We start from the raw sequence: 17,053 nt of genomic DNA on the forward strand, positions 1-17,053 counted from the left end.
ATCTATGTATACCGACTGCTGCTGTGTCAGGGGAAGAAGTATTGCAGTTTTAATACCTGTCCCTGGCCAAACAGGATAAGCCAGTTAAAACAGGAGTACAGTCATAGGGAAAGCAGAATGGCTGAAGGGTTACAGACCAAACCAGGAAGGGAAAGCTTTAGGGTCGCGGTGCAGCCTCAGCCGTTTAACCACCTTCCTGAAGGGAGAATAGAGGTTCGTGTATGTTTTAGGTCCTCCACACCACACTACTGTCTTAAGAGGATCTGCTCCGCAGCGTTCCGATTCAGTTGTAGGCCTCTATGATGCAACACAGCAGCGCTACTGACATTGTACTGCGAAGTAAATACAAATAAAATGTTGTTCCTTTTGTTTTAAACAGGACCTGTGCCAATTGGTCAATGCGGACGCCCCTTACTGGCTGGTGGGCATGACAGAAATGACGCGGACATTTGGCCTTGAGCTTTTGGAATCCGTTTTAAATGATTTCCCTGGGGTGTTCTTACAGGTGAGTATACAAAAGTATGTGGGAAAGTTGATCTGTTTTCAATTGGTGTTTTATACATGGAGTGATACTATTATGACGACATCTGGAGAGGAATAGGAGGTGGTTAGAAAGCCTGGTCTTGGAACAGATCGCTGTGAAGAGACGGCATGCTAGTTTGGTGAGATAAGGAGACAAGGAGTCCAGGGAGGAGGAGAAGGAATGAAGAGATCTAGAAAAAGATGTAGTGGAAGTTACAGTGGGTCGCAGCAGAAAACGACTGTAGAGGTTTGGGTAGGTAGCTTTGTCAGCATGCCCAGGCTGTAAAGGAACAGGTAAAGGTTTATTGCTGAAAGGAAAAGAAAAACACAATGTTTCAGCTGTGGAGCCTTCTTCAGGTTTTGTATACATACAAGTCTCTGTGCATCTGGATAAATCTGGAAACTTTTAGATCAGTATAATTTAACGCTCTGCGAATTCGCCAGGATTGCCCTCTGAAACCGAATTGTCTTTTTCTCATCTCTTTCAGCATCAGGAATTCAGCTTCCTCTTGAAGGAGAGAGTGTGCCCACTGGTGATTAAACTCTTCTCTCCCAACATTAAATTCAGACAGGGGAGCAACACCACAGCCTCTCCAGCTCCGGTGGAAAAGCCTTACTTCCCCATTTGTATGCGTCTCCTGCGAGTAGTGTCAGTTCTGATCAAGCACTTCTACAGCCTGCTGGTGAGTTTGTGTTCGGCCTGTCCGACTGAGAGCCACACATTGCTGAATTATACAGAAACCGTTTCCATTCGGCAGCCTGGATACCAACGATATTCATTCAGTAGGCGCTGGATGCCAACGATATTCATTCAGTAGGCACTTCTGAGGCTTTTAAAAAATAAGTAGTTCAGGTGGGTAGCTGTGTCCGAATGCATAGGCTGCAAAGGATCAAGTAATAGGTTTATTCCATGCTGAAAAGAGAAGAGGAAGACGAAACGTTGTGCTTTCTCTCTTCTCTTTTCAGCATGGAATAAACCTATTAACTTTCTTTTAAAAAATCTCATGCAAATTTGCTAATATTCATTATAAGCCAATGCCACAGTTTCTACAAGGCCTGAGTAATGTCAGAATGGCTGGCACATTTTTTTTTTACTCAAATACCTCATGAAAGAAGTATCATTTCTGACGTACAAAACTAACTTTTTCAGATTTAGGGGTCCCTAATATTTGAAGCAGTAAAGTAGTGTTTTTGGGGGAAATACTCATACTTAAGAGTTAGTTGAAAATGACTTGAAATAGACCTGAGGTGGTATCATTTCAACGTTGTCAGAAGAGGCAGGTGCATTTGTCGACGTGTGAGGGTCGCGTGTCGCAGTAATTAGTTATGAACCTCAGCAGATGTTCTAGTAGTTTGGTTGTTCTGCCTGACAGGTCACGGAGTGCGAGATTTTCCTGTCTCTGCTGGTGAAGTTTTTGGATGGAGAGAAACCACAGTGGCTTCGGGCTGTCGCAGTCGAATCTATACACAGACTCTGTGTGCAGCCCCATTTGTTACGGTAACTTGCATTACTTACTGTCCCTGCCTGACACTTACGACTGAAACAGAATGAAAGCATGGAGGTGTTTCAGGAGGCATATGGAGGCTACGCAAGAAGAAGCAGAATAGTTTATTATAGGACCTCCTAACTCGCCTCTTCCGGTAATTTCCTTCAAAAAACATTGCGGGAATACAGATTTCAGTTTGACAGCATTTTGTTTCGAACTGCACTTCACCATCATGTCCCTGCCGAACCCCACACGAAACCATTTCTCCTCCGTTTCGGGGAAAAAACGATTATGGTTGGAAGACTGTGTGAAGATGTTCAGAAACAATCGGACGCAAGGGACTAGTTTCTTGACTAATCATCTTGCGTCTGCTGCTTGTTAGGTGTAACTATGGATGAGATAATTGACAATTTGAAGAGAATTCTCCAATATCAAGTTACTATCCTACTAACTGCTGAAGTTGAGTAGATAAATAGGTGTGCATTTAGAAAGTCTCATTGTGGTTGCTAAAAGTCTAAGCATACTCCTCAGCTTCTCTCTGCAGCATTCTGGAGCATAGGAAGAAAAGCTCCAAGTATCTGAATAAAACATCATCAGACCCTTACAGCCAGTGTCGTTAGACAGGTTGAATTTCGGTTTTAAGCTGGCATCCAGATTTGTAAAGAAAAGAAAGCTGTAAAATACCTGTTTTGGGGGCTTATCTCAATACATCTTAAAATGTTTTCACAACTGTGGAATGGTCTATGTTGCATATTCTATGTTGTAGTCTATGTTGCATAGTCTCCTGACAGCTGTTTGTCTTCGTATTGTGACTTTTTGATGCCTCTGACTTTGAAATAATTTTATTGATAGTGAAATCCCAGAAGGACGGGTTTTTAAAGTCTTTAAAGGAGAGGCACCTGAAGAGGTCTACAATTTATCCAGTAAACTTGTAACTGGCTGGTTTAGCTGGTTAAGATCTGAGGTGGAATGAAAAACCTACAGATAAACCAGTTCAACAGGACCAGGATTAATTTGTCCTGGGTTACAGCTCTGGCTGTCTTTGTAACCTGTCCCCAAAAACTTCAGCTGTTTAGCAGTATGTGTCGAACAAAGCAAAACTGAACCAGAGACCTTTATGGAGGTCTTTTGTGGGCTTTGGTTAAAATCTAGCTCAGGTTCTCCTCGAAACCAAACCAGTCAATTTTAAACATCTCTTTTTTCTTAATATCTAAGTCCTTGTGGTAGACCTGGTGCCCTAGTCTCAGCTTTTGTTAATTGACTTTCCTGTCTTTGCTGATCGTTTGTGTCTGTTCATCTGGTTCCTGTTTCCTCCTCTGTGCTCTAAGGATTCTGGGACTTGTAGTTCAGAAGCCACTCTCATCTCTACCTCCTTCGCCACCTGTTGGAAAAGTACCTGACTGTAACTGTGCTACAGTTCCTGTGTTTGTATTTGACATGCATTTCTCTTGACACGCACAGATCATTCTGTCAATCGTACGACATGAAGCAGCACTCCACTAAGGTCTTCAGAGACATCGTCAATGCCTTGGGTTCCTTCATCCAGTCTCTCTTTATTGTGCCTAGCACAGGAATCCCAGCTACTGTCAACACACCAACAGGTCAGTGTTCTTCCACCCCTGCTACTTACAGAAACAGTTTTCCAGTTTTAACTTACATGCGACTGAGTGTGCGATAGATGTTTTTTTTTTCTCCTTCTATGTCAAAATATATGACTAATACTTCATCTCCTGCCTCTCAGCTCTCATCCGTAATGTCTCCCATCTCGGTACATTGTGGGAACGTCCCGATATTGATTTATTTACACAGAACACGTACTAGACTGTGATTCTTGATTTTGTCGTTGTCAGTTGCAGGAACACACACAAAAAAAATTGGCTGCTGTTGGAGACTAATTCTTATTCCGACAGCAAAAATAAATTCAGTGAGCAATACAGACGCTGGGGCGGATAAAAACCGAGTAACCAGAAGTCCTTGTGAATGCGCCGGTTTTTTTTTTTGTTTGTGGTGTGGCGTTGCCGAGCGATCTGTCATTAAGGCGGATGTCCTCTGCAGGTGGTTCGGGGTCCGGAGGCCAGCCAGTTCCTCAGGGAGGTCCTGGAGGGGCTGGGGTGAGCGGAGGGGTGATGCCACAAGCTGCCTTTGAGTACAGGGGGACCTGGATACCTCTCATGACGATTAGCGTGCAGGGCAGCGCCAAAGCCACATAGTAAGTATGCCCAAGAACCTGCGCAGGCCCGTTCCACATACATCTGATATTCGGATTCTAGACCTTAAAGGGGAAGTGCGAATTGAATATGGGGCATTTGAATATGGATGAATGTCTTGATCAGGACCACCATTTGTCTTGTTTCATGTTTTATCCCATCAAAGTATAACTGTGAAGCTATTGATTAAAGATTGACATTATATAGCTTCTGGACACATCTCAACGCGCTTTACAGGTAATGGGGACGCCCCTCCACCACCTGGATGATGCGACGGCAGCCATAGTACGCCAGAACGCTCACCACACATCAGCTATTAGTGGGGAGGAGAGCAGAGTAATGAAGCCAATTCATAGATGGGGATTATTAGGTGGCCATGATTGGTAAGGGCCAATGGGAAATTTGGCCAGGACACGGGGGTTACACCTCTACTATTTTCGAGAAACGCCCTGGGATTTTTAAGGACCACAGAGAGTCAGGACCTCGGTTTTACGTCTCAGCCGAAGGACGGCGCCTTTTTACAGTATAGTGTCCCCGTCACTATACTGGGGCATTAGGACCACATGGACCCCTGCTGGCCCCACTAACACCTCTTCCAGCAGCAATCTTAGTTTTTCCCAGGAGGTCTCTCATCCAGGTACTGACCAGGCTCACACCTGCTTAGCTTCAGTGGGCTGCCTGTTGTGAGTTGCAGGGTGATATGGCTGCTGGCAAGAGCTGTATTCATTAGCACGTCATATAGAGAAGAGATCAGACCCCTTCCTCTGACTGTTGATAGAGTTAGCTCAATATGGCACCCTGTGAGGTATCTACTTCAACAACATGCATGAATAGCTTTGTCCAGACCCTTAGTGTGACTTTTGAGAACACAATGGTGGTCAGACCATCATCAGGGTTTAAAGGGCAACTGCAATGCTATTTTCATATTTCAGGGGTTAGAAAGAGTCAGCATTGACAAAATAATGCCAAACTACAGTAAAAGTCAAATGTACACAGTAACTTGTAAAACCTCCAATTTACATCACAAAATAGCCGAAAATGTGCAGGTACGCGCAGCGCCATCTTCTGCGATTCAGAACGAGGCAACAAAACTGCAGGTGAGGTGAAGCGGCTCTGTGACACTGTTAACAAGCAGGCTTGTGAATACAGCTCTTTTTATCCAATAAAATATTACTTTCGATTTTAAGGTGGTTTTGCTGACAAATACTACTTGTTAAGTCCGCATGCAGATCACGTTGAAACATTTCTGTGCTGAAAGGTCTGCAGTACTTACCTGTACTTTTTCGCTCGTACATCGCATTACATTACTCATTAAGGGGACTAGTGAGCAGGAAGGGCTGCATCCTGTCGCAATTCATGGGAACTCGAATGCGAGTTTGCAACAACGTGGCGACTTACACAAAGTTCGCAATTCCGTGCTTAATTCCAAATTTGTACATTTTTTCTATAACGTCGATGAATTTATTTTGTTACAGATATTTAATAACCGGTCTGAGAAATTGTGTCTGCAGTTCCTCTTTTAGTGAGATGAGACTACAGCCGCATATCGATATCACCTCTTATGACATTCATGCATCTCTTTGAGAACATGTTTGAAGGGAACTTTCCTTTGCCCTAATGAATTCATTAATGAATGAATGAGTTAGGAGCTTGTCTAACTGAGTCATTAAAATCTGTGCAACCTCTCTCAGGCAACCTGTAGAAACAGCCTGAAGGTCAAATGGCCTAAAATAATAACCATTGCTTAGATCTCCTGTTCATGCTTTCCTGTAGCCAGTTTTGATTGTTCACACTTTCTGGAGCCCAATTTTGAATTATATTTGAGTTATATTAGTGCGAAATGTAGGGATATCTATTAGCACCACGGACATAAATGCAAAAAATTATACGAGATATTATTGCAATTAAATGAGATTTTTTTTCCTTGGTGCTAATAAGCTTCCGTAAACAAATGTTCATTTCAAATCACAAAATATCACACAAGTTTGGATAGTTTACTTGGGCACACAGCCTTTTTCTTCATATAGAAAAATACATCTGGGTGCTTGTGTAAGTGGAAGGGGGTGGGGCTTATTTCCTAATTTTTCACACTGTATTGAAGCTCTGTGCATGGTGTAGCTCATATTTAAATCCTTTCACATTTCTGACTTGAGCCTCTAATACTGGTCCTGACTTTTTTTTTTGTTCAACTAGCACCTTATCATATCTTTTATTTGAGCTGTATGCTGTGTTGCATACATATTTATATTATTTTACATGAAGCTAAAATAATCACATAGCAGCATGATATGAATTATATTAGACTAAGAGCCCTGCTTCACATACGGCTTTCACTTTGGTTGCTCAAGTCCCGCTTATGATGCCTGCAGGGTGACTCACAGAAAGTAAGGATGTTGGTTAGTTGTGATGTGTGGACAGAGTAATTGATGTGGGCTGAGTGGAAGGTCACTGAAGTGAGGTCAGGTACAGTGGTGTGAAAAAGTGTTTGTTATTTGTTCCTGAATTTGTTTGGATCGCAGCATGATGTCTAGCATTTGAGGATCTTGTCTACTTCAGGTCCTATTTAAGTGATTTCTTGATTGAGAACAGGTGTGGCAGTAATCAGGCCTGGGTGTGGCTAGAGAAATTGAACTCGGCTTTCCAAAGATGTTTTAACAGGGAGGGCAATCACTTTTTCACACAGGGCCATGTAGGTTTGGATTTTGTCCCCCTTAATAATAAAAACCTTAATTTAAAAACTGCATTTTGTGTTTACTTGTGTTATCTTTGTCTAATATTTCAATTTGTTTGATGATCTGAAACATTTCAGTGTGACAAACATGCAAAAAAATAAGAAATCAGGAAGGGGGCAAACACTTTTTCACACCACTGTAAATACCAGCCCAAGGGGAGTCCTATCCTCCTAGCTTCGTTAGCTCAGCCAACCCACTTACAAGCTAAGTGGGAGGGCAGTAGATGGTATAAAGAGTCCTGTTTCACCATTGAGACTGTAATCTTCATGATTTATGTTTCAGTTTTTTATATTAATGTATTGCATCAACCTGAAGGTAATAGTGTTCATTTTTATAAAAGTGAGGGATATTTTGAATGCAGTGCCTTATTGCAGATTTGATCTGTCCCTAATGCCAGCAACAACTCTGATCATGGTTCTCAATTCAGAGCTAGTTTGCCAAATGTGCGTGTTAGGAAGTCATGTGATCAATAACAAATTCCCCCTGCTGCTGCCAACAGTGAGCTCTTTTGAAGCCAGCAGCCGTATCACCCTGCAACTCACAACAGGCAGCCCACTGAAGCTCAGCAGGTGTGAGCCTGGTCAGTACCTGGATGGGACACCTCCTGGGAAAACTAAGGTTGCTGCTGGAAGAGGTGTTAGTGGGGCCAGCAGGGGGCGCTCACTCTGTGGTCTGTGTGGGTCCTAATGCCCCAGTATAGTGACGGGGACGCTATACTGGAAAAAGGTGTCATCCTTCGGATGAGACGTGAAACTGAGGTCCTGACTCTGTGTGGTCATTAAAAATCCCAGGGTGTTTCTCGAAAAGAGTAGGGGTGTAACTGGCCAAATTTCCCATTGGCCCTTACCAATCATGGCCTCCTAATGATCCCCATCTGTGAATTGGCTTCATTCTGCTCTCCTCCCCACTGAGAGCTGGTATGTGGGGAGAGAACTGGCGCGCTATGGCTGCTGTCGCATCATCCAGGTGGGGCTGCACATTGGTGGTGGTGGAGGGGAGTCCCCATTACCTCTGAAGCGCTTTGACTGGAGTGTCTAGAAAAGTGCTATATAAGTGTAAGCAATTACTATTATTATTATTTATTATTATGAATCTATATGTGAGTCATGTGTGGTGATATTAACTGTGTGGAAAAAATAAAACTAATCGATCCAATGATACCTGTCTGGCACAGCATGGTGGCGCATTGGTTAGTACTGCTGCCTCTCAGCGTTGAGGCCCCTGGGTTCAATTCCTGGGGTGCTGTCTGTGTGGAGTTTGAATGTTCTCCTTCCTTGTATGTTCATGTGGGTTTCCACCCAGAGTCCCAAGTCCAAATACTGGCACATTAATTGGCTTCTCGGGAAACTGACCCTGGTGTGAATGTGTGTATCCCTGTGTCTGTGTGTGGACTGGTGTCCTGTCCAGGGTCTAACCATTCCCCCATGACACCGAATTGAAAGTATCGGTTAGAAAACGGATAGATGGGATATTTGTCTGTTACATCTGACTAAAATAAATGACAATATCTGAAGTACTTAGTGTGATGAGAACTGAGACCTGTCAACTTACTTATTCAACTCTGGTAGCTGTAATTAGAGAGAGGTACAGCAGTCACAGCTGGGCTTGGCTTTATTGTGCTGTAGCTTAGTAAGAGCATGGCAGACGTTACTTCAGTAGAAGAATGCAGTTTTCAACTCCTTGCAGGACAAACATAGGTACTGGAGATACCTCAGGTTTCTTTAGGCGCAGTCATGGAGGGTAGTTTTGGGTGCAGGGAAAGAAAAAGTCTCCCGGTTTGTTCCTGTTGTGGTTCGCATCGCTGAAAGTTTCTTTCGCGGCTTTTTCCCTCCTAGCTTGGAAATGCTCGACAAGGTGGAGCCGCCGTCGATCCCGGAAGGCTACGCGATGTCCGTGGCCTTCACCTGCCTGCTGGACTTGGTGCGAGGCATCACCTCCATGATCGAGAGGGAGCTGGGAAAGGAGGAGGCGGAGGCCGGGCGCGGGGCCGCGGAGGCAACGGCCCCCCAGAAACAGCCTCCGGAGCGGCAGGCGCAGCCTGGCGAGCAGGAGACCGGTGCGTAGTTTTCACCATTTTGTTTCTTTGAAGCCATTCGCTTCAGATGTGTTTGAAGTGTGTGCTGCACGACCTATACTTATTCGCTTGTACATTACATTAGTCAGGATGGTGACTAGTGAGCGGGAAGGGCTAATTCATGGGAACTTGAATGCGAGTTGCATCAACATGGCGACTTACACAAAGTTCACAATTCCGTGTTTAATTTGAAATTTAGGACATTTTTCTATAATGTCAATTAATTAATTTTGTTACAGAGAAAATAACCGGACTGAGAAATTGAGACTGCAGTTCCCCTTTAAGTCAGATGAAACTCCATATCGATACCACCTCTTGTGACGTTGATGCATCTCTTTGAGAACATGTTTGGCGGGAACTTTCCCTCGCCCTAATGAATTAATTAATGAATTAGGAGCTTGTCTTTAATCTTTTTGACGTTCCAAAGCCCAAGTAAAATGGAGACAAGCTGACACAAGTCGAGAGCCACACTGAAGTCGCACAACGACACCAGGTTCAGGTTCGAAGCCGTTTGCTCTTTTGAGCGGCGACTTCACGGCTCTTCTTCCCTCAGTGCTGTGCAGGATGACGAAAAAAGGCCATTTTCCAGAGAACACAAGAGGACACACACAAGGTGTCTCTGGCGTGGCGATCTAAATCCGGACAGATCTGCAGGAAGTTTTATAGTTTGAGTACAGCTCCTGTCACTGTCTATTGTTAACATGAATGGATCTTTAGAAGCAATCGTGATAGAGTAGCTATTCCTGATTATGTTTATTTATTTCAGTTTATTTCTTTTACAGCTTTTAGTTATTTGTTAAATTGCTTAAAATCCATTTAAGTCGGGTTTCTACAGCTAATTTAGTTCTCCCTGCGATTAGCTGTTTTTTTTTTAGCCTCAATATTGAGTGTAACTGCTACAGAAGTGTTATAAAAGATATTTCTATTACATAGATTTAGTTTTTCCTTACATGCAGCTAAATATTTATTAATATCAGCAAGCCTTCCAGGAAGTGCGCATTCTGGAGCAGATTAGAGAAAAGTTCAGTTTGTAGTGTTTGTCATATGCACGAGTTCAAGGAAATGCTTATGAGCAATGAAATGATTAGAAAATTCATGAATTTCTTTATGCTGAGGCAGCAATGTATCTGCAACTGCTGGAGAGAGTTTTACTGTCCCATTTTGTAGCTTGTGATTGTTATTCCAAATTGATCCCTAAAAGAAGATGTAAGATACATGTGCTATGAGTATATTTTTACTGAAGGAAAGTGCTGTATGTGTATCTGTTTTGATGTGATCCCCCGATATAGAAAATATACAGTTTTTTTTTTACCTGCCTGATTTGAAAACAAGACCAACCAGAGGACACTGACCCATCATCCTTAGTTGTGTTCAACACACATTTTATTCTTTCACTTATTTAACTTGTCTTTCTCCATATCCAGAAAGAGATTAGCTGAGCACAAAATAGTTCTATACACTTCTCACAAATGACAATTTGCAATGATTTATGGGGATCGTCCAAAAACCCAGGTGGCCTTGAATTATTTATACTAGGATCAACTTTAGGATCAACACAACACAGTAATTGTGTCTGGAAAAGAAGTATGTACTTGAGAAATCCCAAGAATCCTTACAGTTTGTCCACCTGAATGCTACATGACTCACTTAGGTGCCCTCTAATGGTTTTTGCATGTGTTGCATGCGAAATATCTCGAAAGGGATTTTTTTTAATTTACACTCAGCTTAAAAAAATAGTCAAAATTTGTTAAATTAATTGGGACTTACTGGTAGTTCATCCATCCATTTTCTAACTGCTTCTACCCAATTCAGGGACGCGGGGGAGACAGAGCCTGTCCTGGCAGGCAGCAGGCACATGGCAGGATACACCCTGGATGGGATGCCAGTCCATTGCAGGGCCGACACACAGACACAGCGTAGCAGACAACTGTCCATCTGTCTGTTTTCTAACTGCTTCTTCCAATTCAGGGTTGCGGGAGAGCCGTAGCCTATCCCAACATGCAATGGGTGCGAGTTAGGGTACACTCTGGACAGGATGCCAGTCCATCACAGGGCAGACAGACATAAACACACACTCACACCAGGGACGATGTTCCCAGAATTCAGTTAACCTACTAGCATGTCTGTGGACTGTGAGAAGAAAACTGGAGCACCCGGAGAAAACTCCCACAAATATGGGGAGAGCATGCAAACTCCACACAGATAGCACCCCACATCTGGACTTGAAGCAAGGGCTGCAGCAATGCAAACCACTGTGCCACCAATGCCGCCCTAGCTGGTAGTTGTTCCATGTAGTAAAATGCAGAAAAAAAGTCTTTACATTAAGTTGACATGTAAGTGGAAACTACAGTACAGGGAAGTGTATTTAAAACCAAAAGGCACTTCTTTACCCTGAGAGTTTGGGAAGTATGGAACAAGCTACCCCGCGATGATATTGAAACAAATGCCTTGTTTTCTTTCAAGATTTGATAGTTATCTGAACGGGCCTGATGGGCCGACTGACCTCCTCTGGTTTGTAACTCTTCTTGCTCTGTGTTTTCGAGAAATGAAAGTGGGGCCCGACCCTGTCCCTGTGTTGCAGGGACCCAGGTGGTCTGGGAAGAGATGGTGAGCGCCTGCTGGTGTGGACTTCTCGCCGCCCTCTCCCTCCTGCTGGACGCCAGGTATCTCTCTCGTGGGAGCTGCAGCGGGTTTTCCGCCGAGCTTCGTGTCTGTGCCTTGTGTGTGTGTGAGAGAGTGCGAGAGAGTGAGTTAATGTGTGAGAGAGTGCGAGAGAATGAGTTAATGTGTGAGAGAGTGAGTGAATGTGTAAGCAGCTGCCAGTACGGCACACGGTTACCGACGGTGCCCTCCCAACATACTGGGGCTGAAGGGCCGACAATCTCGTTTATGCCCCCATCGTCAAAGGGGTGACTGTGCCTTTTCTCTCGCTGCTCCATTGTTATGGAATTCCTCGGACTCTTTGAGAGACAGATTCTTTGACTCTTCTCAAATCTAACCTGAAAACTTAGCCTTTTCACTGGGGCCTATGTCTGATTGCTGTGTTTTATATCCTGTGTGTTCTCGTGTCTTCTTTTCTTTCACTTTTATTGGACTTCTTTTGTCTTTTTTTATCACTATGTACAACATCCTTTGGTTTGGAAAGACACTTTATAAATGAAAGTTATGATGGTATTCAGGATAATATATAATATACTGTATATTATATAATGAAAATCAGTAATTTTGATAATAATGCATACAGTATAATATACACCTTCCCCCGGGTTCAGCAATCCTCCCTTATTTGTCTGAGCTGTCTCTGCTTTTTAAATTTAAACATTTCAAAAACCCTGTAATTAGAATAATTACACGCCAAATACATACACTTGAAATATACAGTACAGTAAATCAACTAGGGAATAAATACAAGTATCTTTTTAATGCTGATATACTGATATTTAGAAACGTATGAAGACTGTACATTTCTTTACCCTGTAGTCTTCAGTAATTAAACACAAAATAAAATACAGAGTAAGGAATACAAATAATAGAATCACGTGGGTGCGTCTTTGACATGATAGCACTGCAGATTACTTGCAGTTTTCAGTGAGGAGATGTACAGATGTGACTACAAAACAGAGTGTTCATCTTGCTGCACTACATGCTTTTCAGACACGTAACTTAGTCTTTCTACCTGGAAAAGTTTACTGTGGGACCTACATGAGCTTTTTACATATCGTCACATCTTGGGGTAACCAGTGGAGAGGAAGTATGTGTGTGAACAGTAATTCTGTCCATACCTTTGACTAAATTTGAACCAAAACTGTGTTCAACACATTTATTTGTAGTGACCATAATGGGACACATTCACTATAATATGTACATTTCAGAGTGTAAAACTTTGGGTCTTGTTTCCTATCCCCCTGAGGCAGTAGCTGCATGAAGTCTCCACTCCATTGAGCTCACCAAACTTTCTGGGATTATTTGAGAAGCTTGCCTGTTTCCACTTTGATTCCTGGCTTATTCTTGGGATGTTCTGATTTTTGAATTTCTTTCATGTGTAAAATGCGTGCTCGACAGAATTTAGATCTGGAGATGGCCTTGGCCAACCCAAGACTTGCTGCTCCTTAATCCTGACGAGCTTCTTGGTAGTTTTAGCCGAATGGGTTGGGTCATTATGGCGCTGCGGGGTGAAGCTCCACTCAAAGTGGATTGGAAGTATGTGCCTCAGTTCAGTTTATTTGTCATCTGCACAAGTGCAAGCAAATGCTTATTTGCATCTACGCTCCAATACAAAGACATTTAACACAGGACAAGAGCAGCAGCAGCAACAACAAGTTAACTAGCATACAGCTTCAAAAAAAGTCAAACCAGCAGTGTGAGCCAGTGGTAGGGTTCAGTAATCGAACAGCTTGTGGGAAGAAACTGCCTCTGAATCTGGAAGGGAAGGTGGGAGAAAAGTGAGAACTTTTCTCTACAAAACATGAGAACACTACCTGACGTGTTTCGGTAAACGTCAGAATTCATTCTGCTGCGGCCATCGTTGGTGAGGCCATCGATAAAGATGACCGAACCAGCTTCAGAGGTGCCCATGCACGTTGGTACCCATCGGCAAATTATTGATTGGAGCCTAAGCGCTCAAACTCGTCAAAGGTCCTCAGCTTCGCGCCGCGAATCTGCCCGTCTTTAATTTCCCGTCTGTGTGGGTGTCCTTCTCTCTTCCAACGACTCTTCCCTGCGGCCCCAGCACCGACGAAACGGCGACGGAGAACATCCTGAAGGCGGAGATGATGATGGCGGTGCTGTGCGGGAAGCTGGGCCTGGTCACCCCGAGAGACGCCTTCATCACCGCCATCTGCAAAGCTTCCCTGCCGCCGCATTACGCCCTCACCATCCTCAGCAGCTCGGCCTCCAATCTCTCCAACAAGTGTGAGCACCCCTCACCCCCCCCCCCGGTCTGCTCCCTTACCTTGCTTGTGTCCGGGGCTGGAGACACAGTCCGAGTCACTCCACAGTGCCGTCTGCATGATGCATGAGTGAGCTAGGGAGGGGCCATACAATCCGAGATAAGTAACACAACATCTTTAAGTTTCAAACACGGTTTTACGGGTCCAGACAGGAACTGTTGTCTCAAAGGCTGACTGTGCGATACTCAAGGTGAAGAAAGTGGGCACAGTGGGCTTGATTCTCCAGCAGTTGTGAAACGCCTGTTTTATTCCAACTTAGAAGACGTTTCTTGCCACACACTCTTAACGCTGCGCTTTTCTGTCTCTCTAAATGTGGGTCCCCTAATAATGCTGAATTGCACAGGGATAAAGCTTAAAATATAGTGTTCTCAGTGTGTTTCCCTCCTAGTGAAATTCTGTTAACCTTTATGAAATGATTTGTTTATTCGTGAGGCTTTTGTACCAAACTCGCTCGAGATCTTTTTCGGACTTCTTTAATAGTTAGCTCCCAGCCACCCCCCTGACCAGGTAGAATGCCTGGACTTCCATCGCTTTGCCATTTTAACGGAGGAATTCCGAAAACCTTTTGTGAAGACAGAAGTTGGACAAGGATATGTGGCAGGCTGTGGTAGCAAAACATGAGATGGGTGCTTGATCTTGAGAAAAGGCTTGCAAGGGATTTTTGAGGTTCAGATCTGGTGAAAATGCTTCATACAGTCTGTACGTTGAAGGAACTGAGCAGTTACCGTGCAGTAGTATGTTTTTTACGGCTCACGGCTTTCTTACCAGGTTCCCTTAAACATTTTTACATGCACGTCAACAGCAGCTGTTTAGTCTAATGGCAATATTTCTCTCTCATGTTTAAAAGTAAAAAAACATTGTTTCATGTGTTTCTTCTTTGGGTGCCTAAAGTTATAGGAACGCACACTGTTCCTAATGACAGCTGTATAAAGGAATGAGGACTATATATGAAACACTGTGTGCATGCTAGTGCCTGTATTCGCAATAGCTTCCTCTTTGAAGAGAATTAAAAGCAATAAACAAGTGTTATTCTTTTTCATTGACACACAGTGACCGACTACATCTGTGGGAAGGCTGTGACTTCAGCATCTCACAATGGTAACTGATCGTCTGTTTGCCTATTGAATGTCAACCCAAGTGGAAGAATCGTGTTGCCTCAGACGGTTGCTTTGTTTCCCCCCCCCACAAGTGTCGAACTTTTCAGTTGTCCCCGTAAAAAAGCTGTAACTTGCAAGGCATGAGCACACTCCATCCTCGCTCCCGGCAGCTGCCCTTTTAGCGCTCGTTGTGAAAAGCAGTGCGTTGAGCCCTTTGCCTGAATGATCTTTGCTTTGCAAGTGGCTTGGCGGCTGCCGTGCCCGTTAGAAGTTGACGGTGGTGCGGACCCGGCACATTGCTTGTGGAATAGGGGTGAGACATTTTATGTTTCCACCCCCAAATTATCAAAAGACAGGGGTTTCTAACGGTCTTTCAGTTTTCTCTTGCAGGCCAAAGACATTTGTTTTTAACAAAATAAACTTTATTGCCCAATGTATCACAATCTTACAATGAGTACACACTCTCCCAACTTATAAAAGTTCTTAAAATGGTGATTGTCCTTTTTCAATCTCTTTACTGTTCAAGTGGTTGGTATGGCTGGATTTGCACCATGAAAGAGACCCTCCAAGCCCTACCACTTGCAGTAGTCATTGTCTATTTTCCCTGTCCTGGCTCTGAAACTGCGGTTGTCCAGGCCAGAGACATAACTGGATGGTTAATAGGCTTCTGTGAACCCTGTCCCTGGTGTGAGCGTGTGCATGTTTGTTTCTGTGTGTGCCCTGTGATGTGCTGGCGTCCCATCCAGGGTGTATCCTGCCCCTGTGCCCATTACTTGCCAGGTTAGGCTCCGACCTCTCTTTTGGCCCTGGTACTGGATTAGCGGAATAGAAAACGGATGGATAAATGATCGTTAGGGCTTGATTGTCCTTTATGAAAAGTGAACTCCAGCTAGCAAGATCTGCGCCATTTTAAATGTAAAAAGCGATAATCTAACTTCAGTCATATTTGTTTTTTTCTTCCAAATATTCTGACCAGTAGTTGTTTTTTTTATGAGTTGGGAAGAAATTAAAATCAGTTTCAGATTTAAAAGCCTCTGTGAATTTGTGCCCTAAGGGAAACCATTTACAGGAAGCACAGCACAATCTGGCCGTTTCTCAGTTCAGTAGCAGTCTTTCTATAGTTTTAAAATCAAGATTTTTGTGTTTTACCATTGCTATCACCATATTCTGATGAATAGTATTTAATTTTGTTTGGTGAACTATTTCATAAGGTACGTTACTGGAAAGATACGTCTTAGTGCTAAATATCTTTAAGGCAGCATTCTCAAAGGCATTTTGTTCATTATTTAATAAAATAATTATTGAGTTACGTTATGCTATGCTTGATGCCGTTTCGTTATAATGTAATCTGGTTAATTGGGTATGCCATCTGGGTGTGCAGTTCTTTTCTTATTAGGCTCAAAGATTTAGATTTAGTCTACCTTCATTGAAACTGTAATACACAGGGTCCTCAAACGCTGCTTAGAAATGTATTACTCCAGAAACGTAACTGTGCAATAATTGCCATTTGTATTGTCATCATAAAAAATAATTGAGCATTCACAGCTCCAGTCCAGCCATTTTTAGCTGTCTTCTTTGTGTGGAGAAAAAGCTAAACAGTTCTCGCATCAGTCACAATTTACATCCTTTTTTCCAATGGTTTCCATTTTCACAAGCTGATGCTTCTTAACAAATTCTCATTTTTGGAAAAAATGGTGGAAAAAGTGACTGGGATTACTGACTCATTAAAAATACTTATTTGTATACAAACCACTCCTTGACTAGTAATGTCCTATTTTAAGCTGCCTCCCTGTGCTCCAGTCCATATGAATCTGACAGGACATGAGTTAGTTTTAGGGCTCCTTCCCTGAATCCACACGGCTCAGAAATTCACCGAGCTTGGAGTCACTTGGGTTACTAGACGCGAGAATGCAGCAGACTGTTGTCAGACATCAGTAATATCGCCTGTCTGCTCAATGTACACCTTTGTGTTGAAGTTGGAGGCG

The 17,053-nt window shown here is 43.3% G+C and overlaps 1 protein-coding gene across 4 annotated transcripts in view; it reads left to right on the plus strand.

Moving 5' to 3' along the window:
* Positions 1 to 17,053, plus strand: part of mon2 (MON2 homolog, regulator of endosome-to-Golgi trafficking) — a 71,022-nt gene that overhangs the window by 26,518 nt on the left and 27,451 nt on the right. For 2 of the 4 annotated variants that reach the window (XM_088646684.1, XM_088646685.1), the window contains exons 7-15: positions 380 to 505; positions 1,011 to 1,205; positions 1,896 to 2,020; positions 3,471 to 3,610; positions 4,065 to 4,218; positions 8,784 to 9,004; positions 11,604 to 11,685; positions 13,752 to 13,933; positions 15,022 to 15,069. In XM_088646684.1, coding sequence (XP_088502810.1) covers positions 380 to 505; positions 1,011 to 1,205; positions 1,896 to 2,020; positions 3,471 to 3,610; positions 4,065 to 4,218; positions 8,784 to 9,004; positions 11,604 to 11,685; positions 13,752 to 13,933; positions 15,022 to 15,069 — 1,273 coding nt within the window. The remainder of the gene's footprint in view (positions 1 to 379; positions 506 to 1,010; positions 1,206 to 1,895; positions 2,021 to 3,470; positions 3,611 to 4,064; positions 4,219 to 8,783; positions 9,005 to 11,603; positions 11,686 to 13,751; positions 13,934 to 15,021; positions 15,070 to 17,053) is intronic. The other 2 variants (XM_088646687.1, XM_088646688.1) reach the window with 1 other exon arrangement.

This window comes from Lepisosteus platostomus, chromosome 9 (assembly GCF_059453375.1).
Source record: "Lepisosteus platostomus isolate fLepPlt1 chromosome 9, fLepPlt1.hap1, whole genome shotgun sequence".
Classification (NCBI taxonomy): domain Eukaryota; kingdom Metazoa; phylum Chordata; class Actinopteri; order Semionotiformes; family Lepisosteidae; genus Lepisosteus; species Lepisosteus platostomus.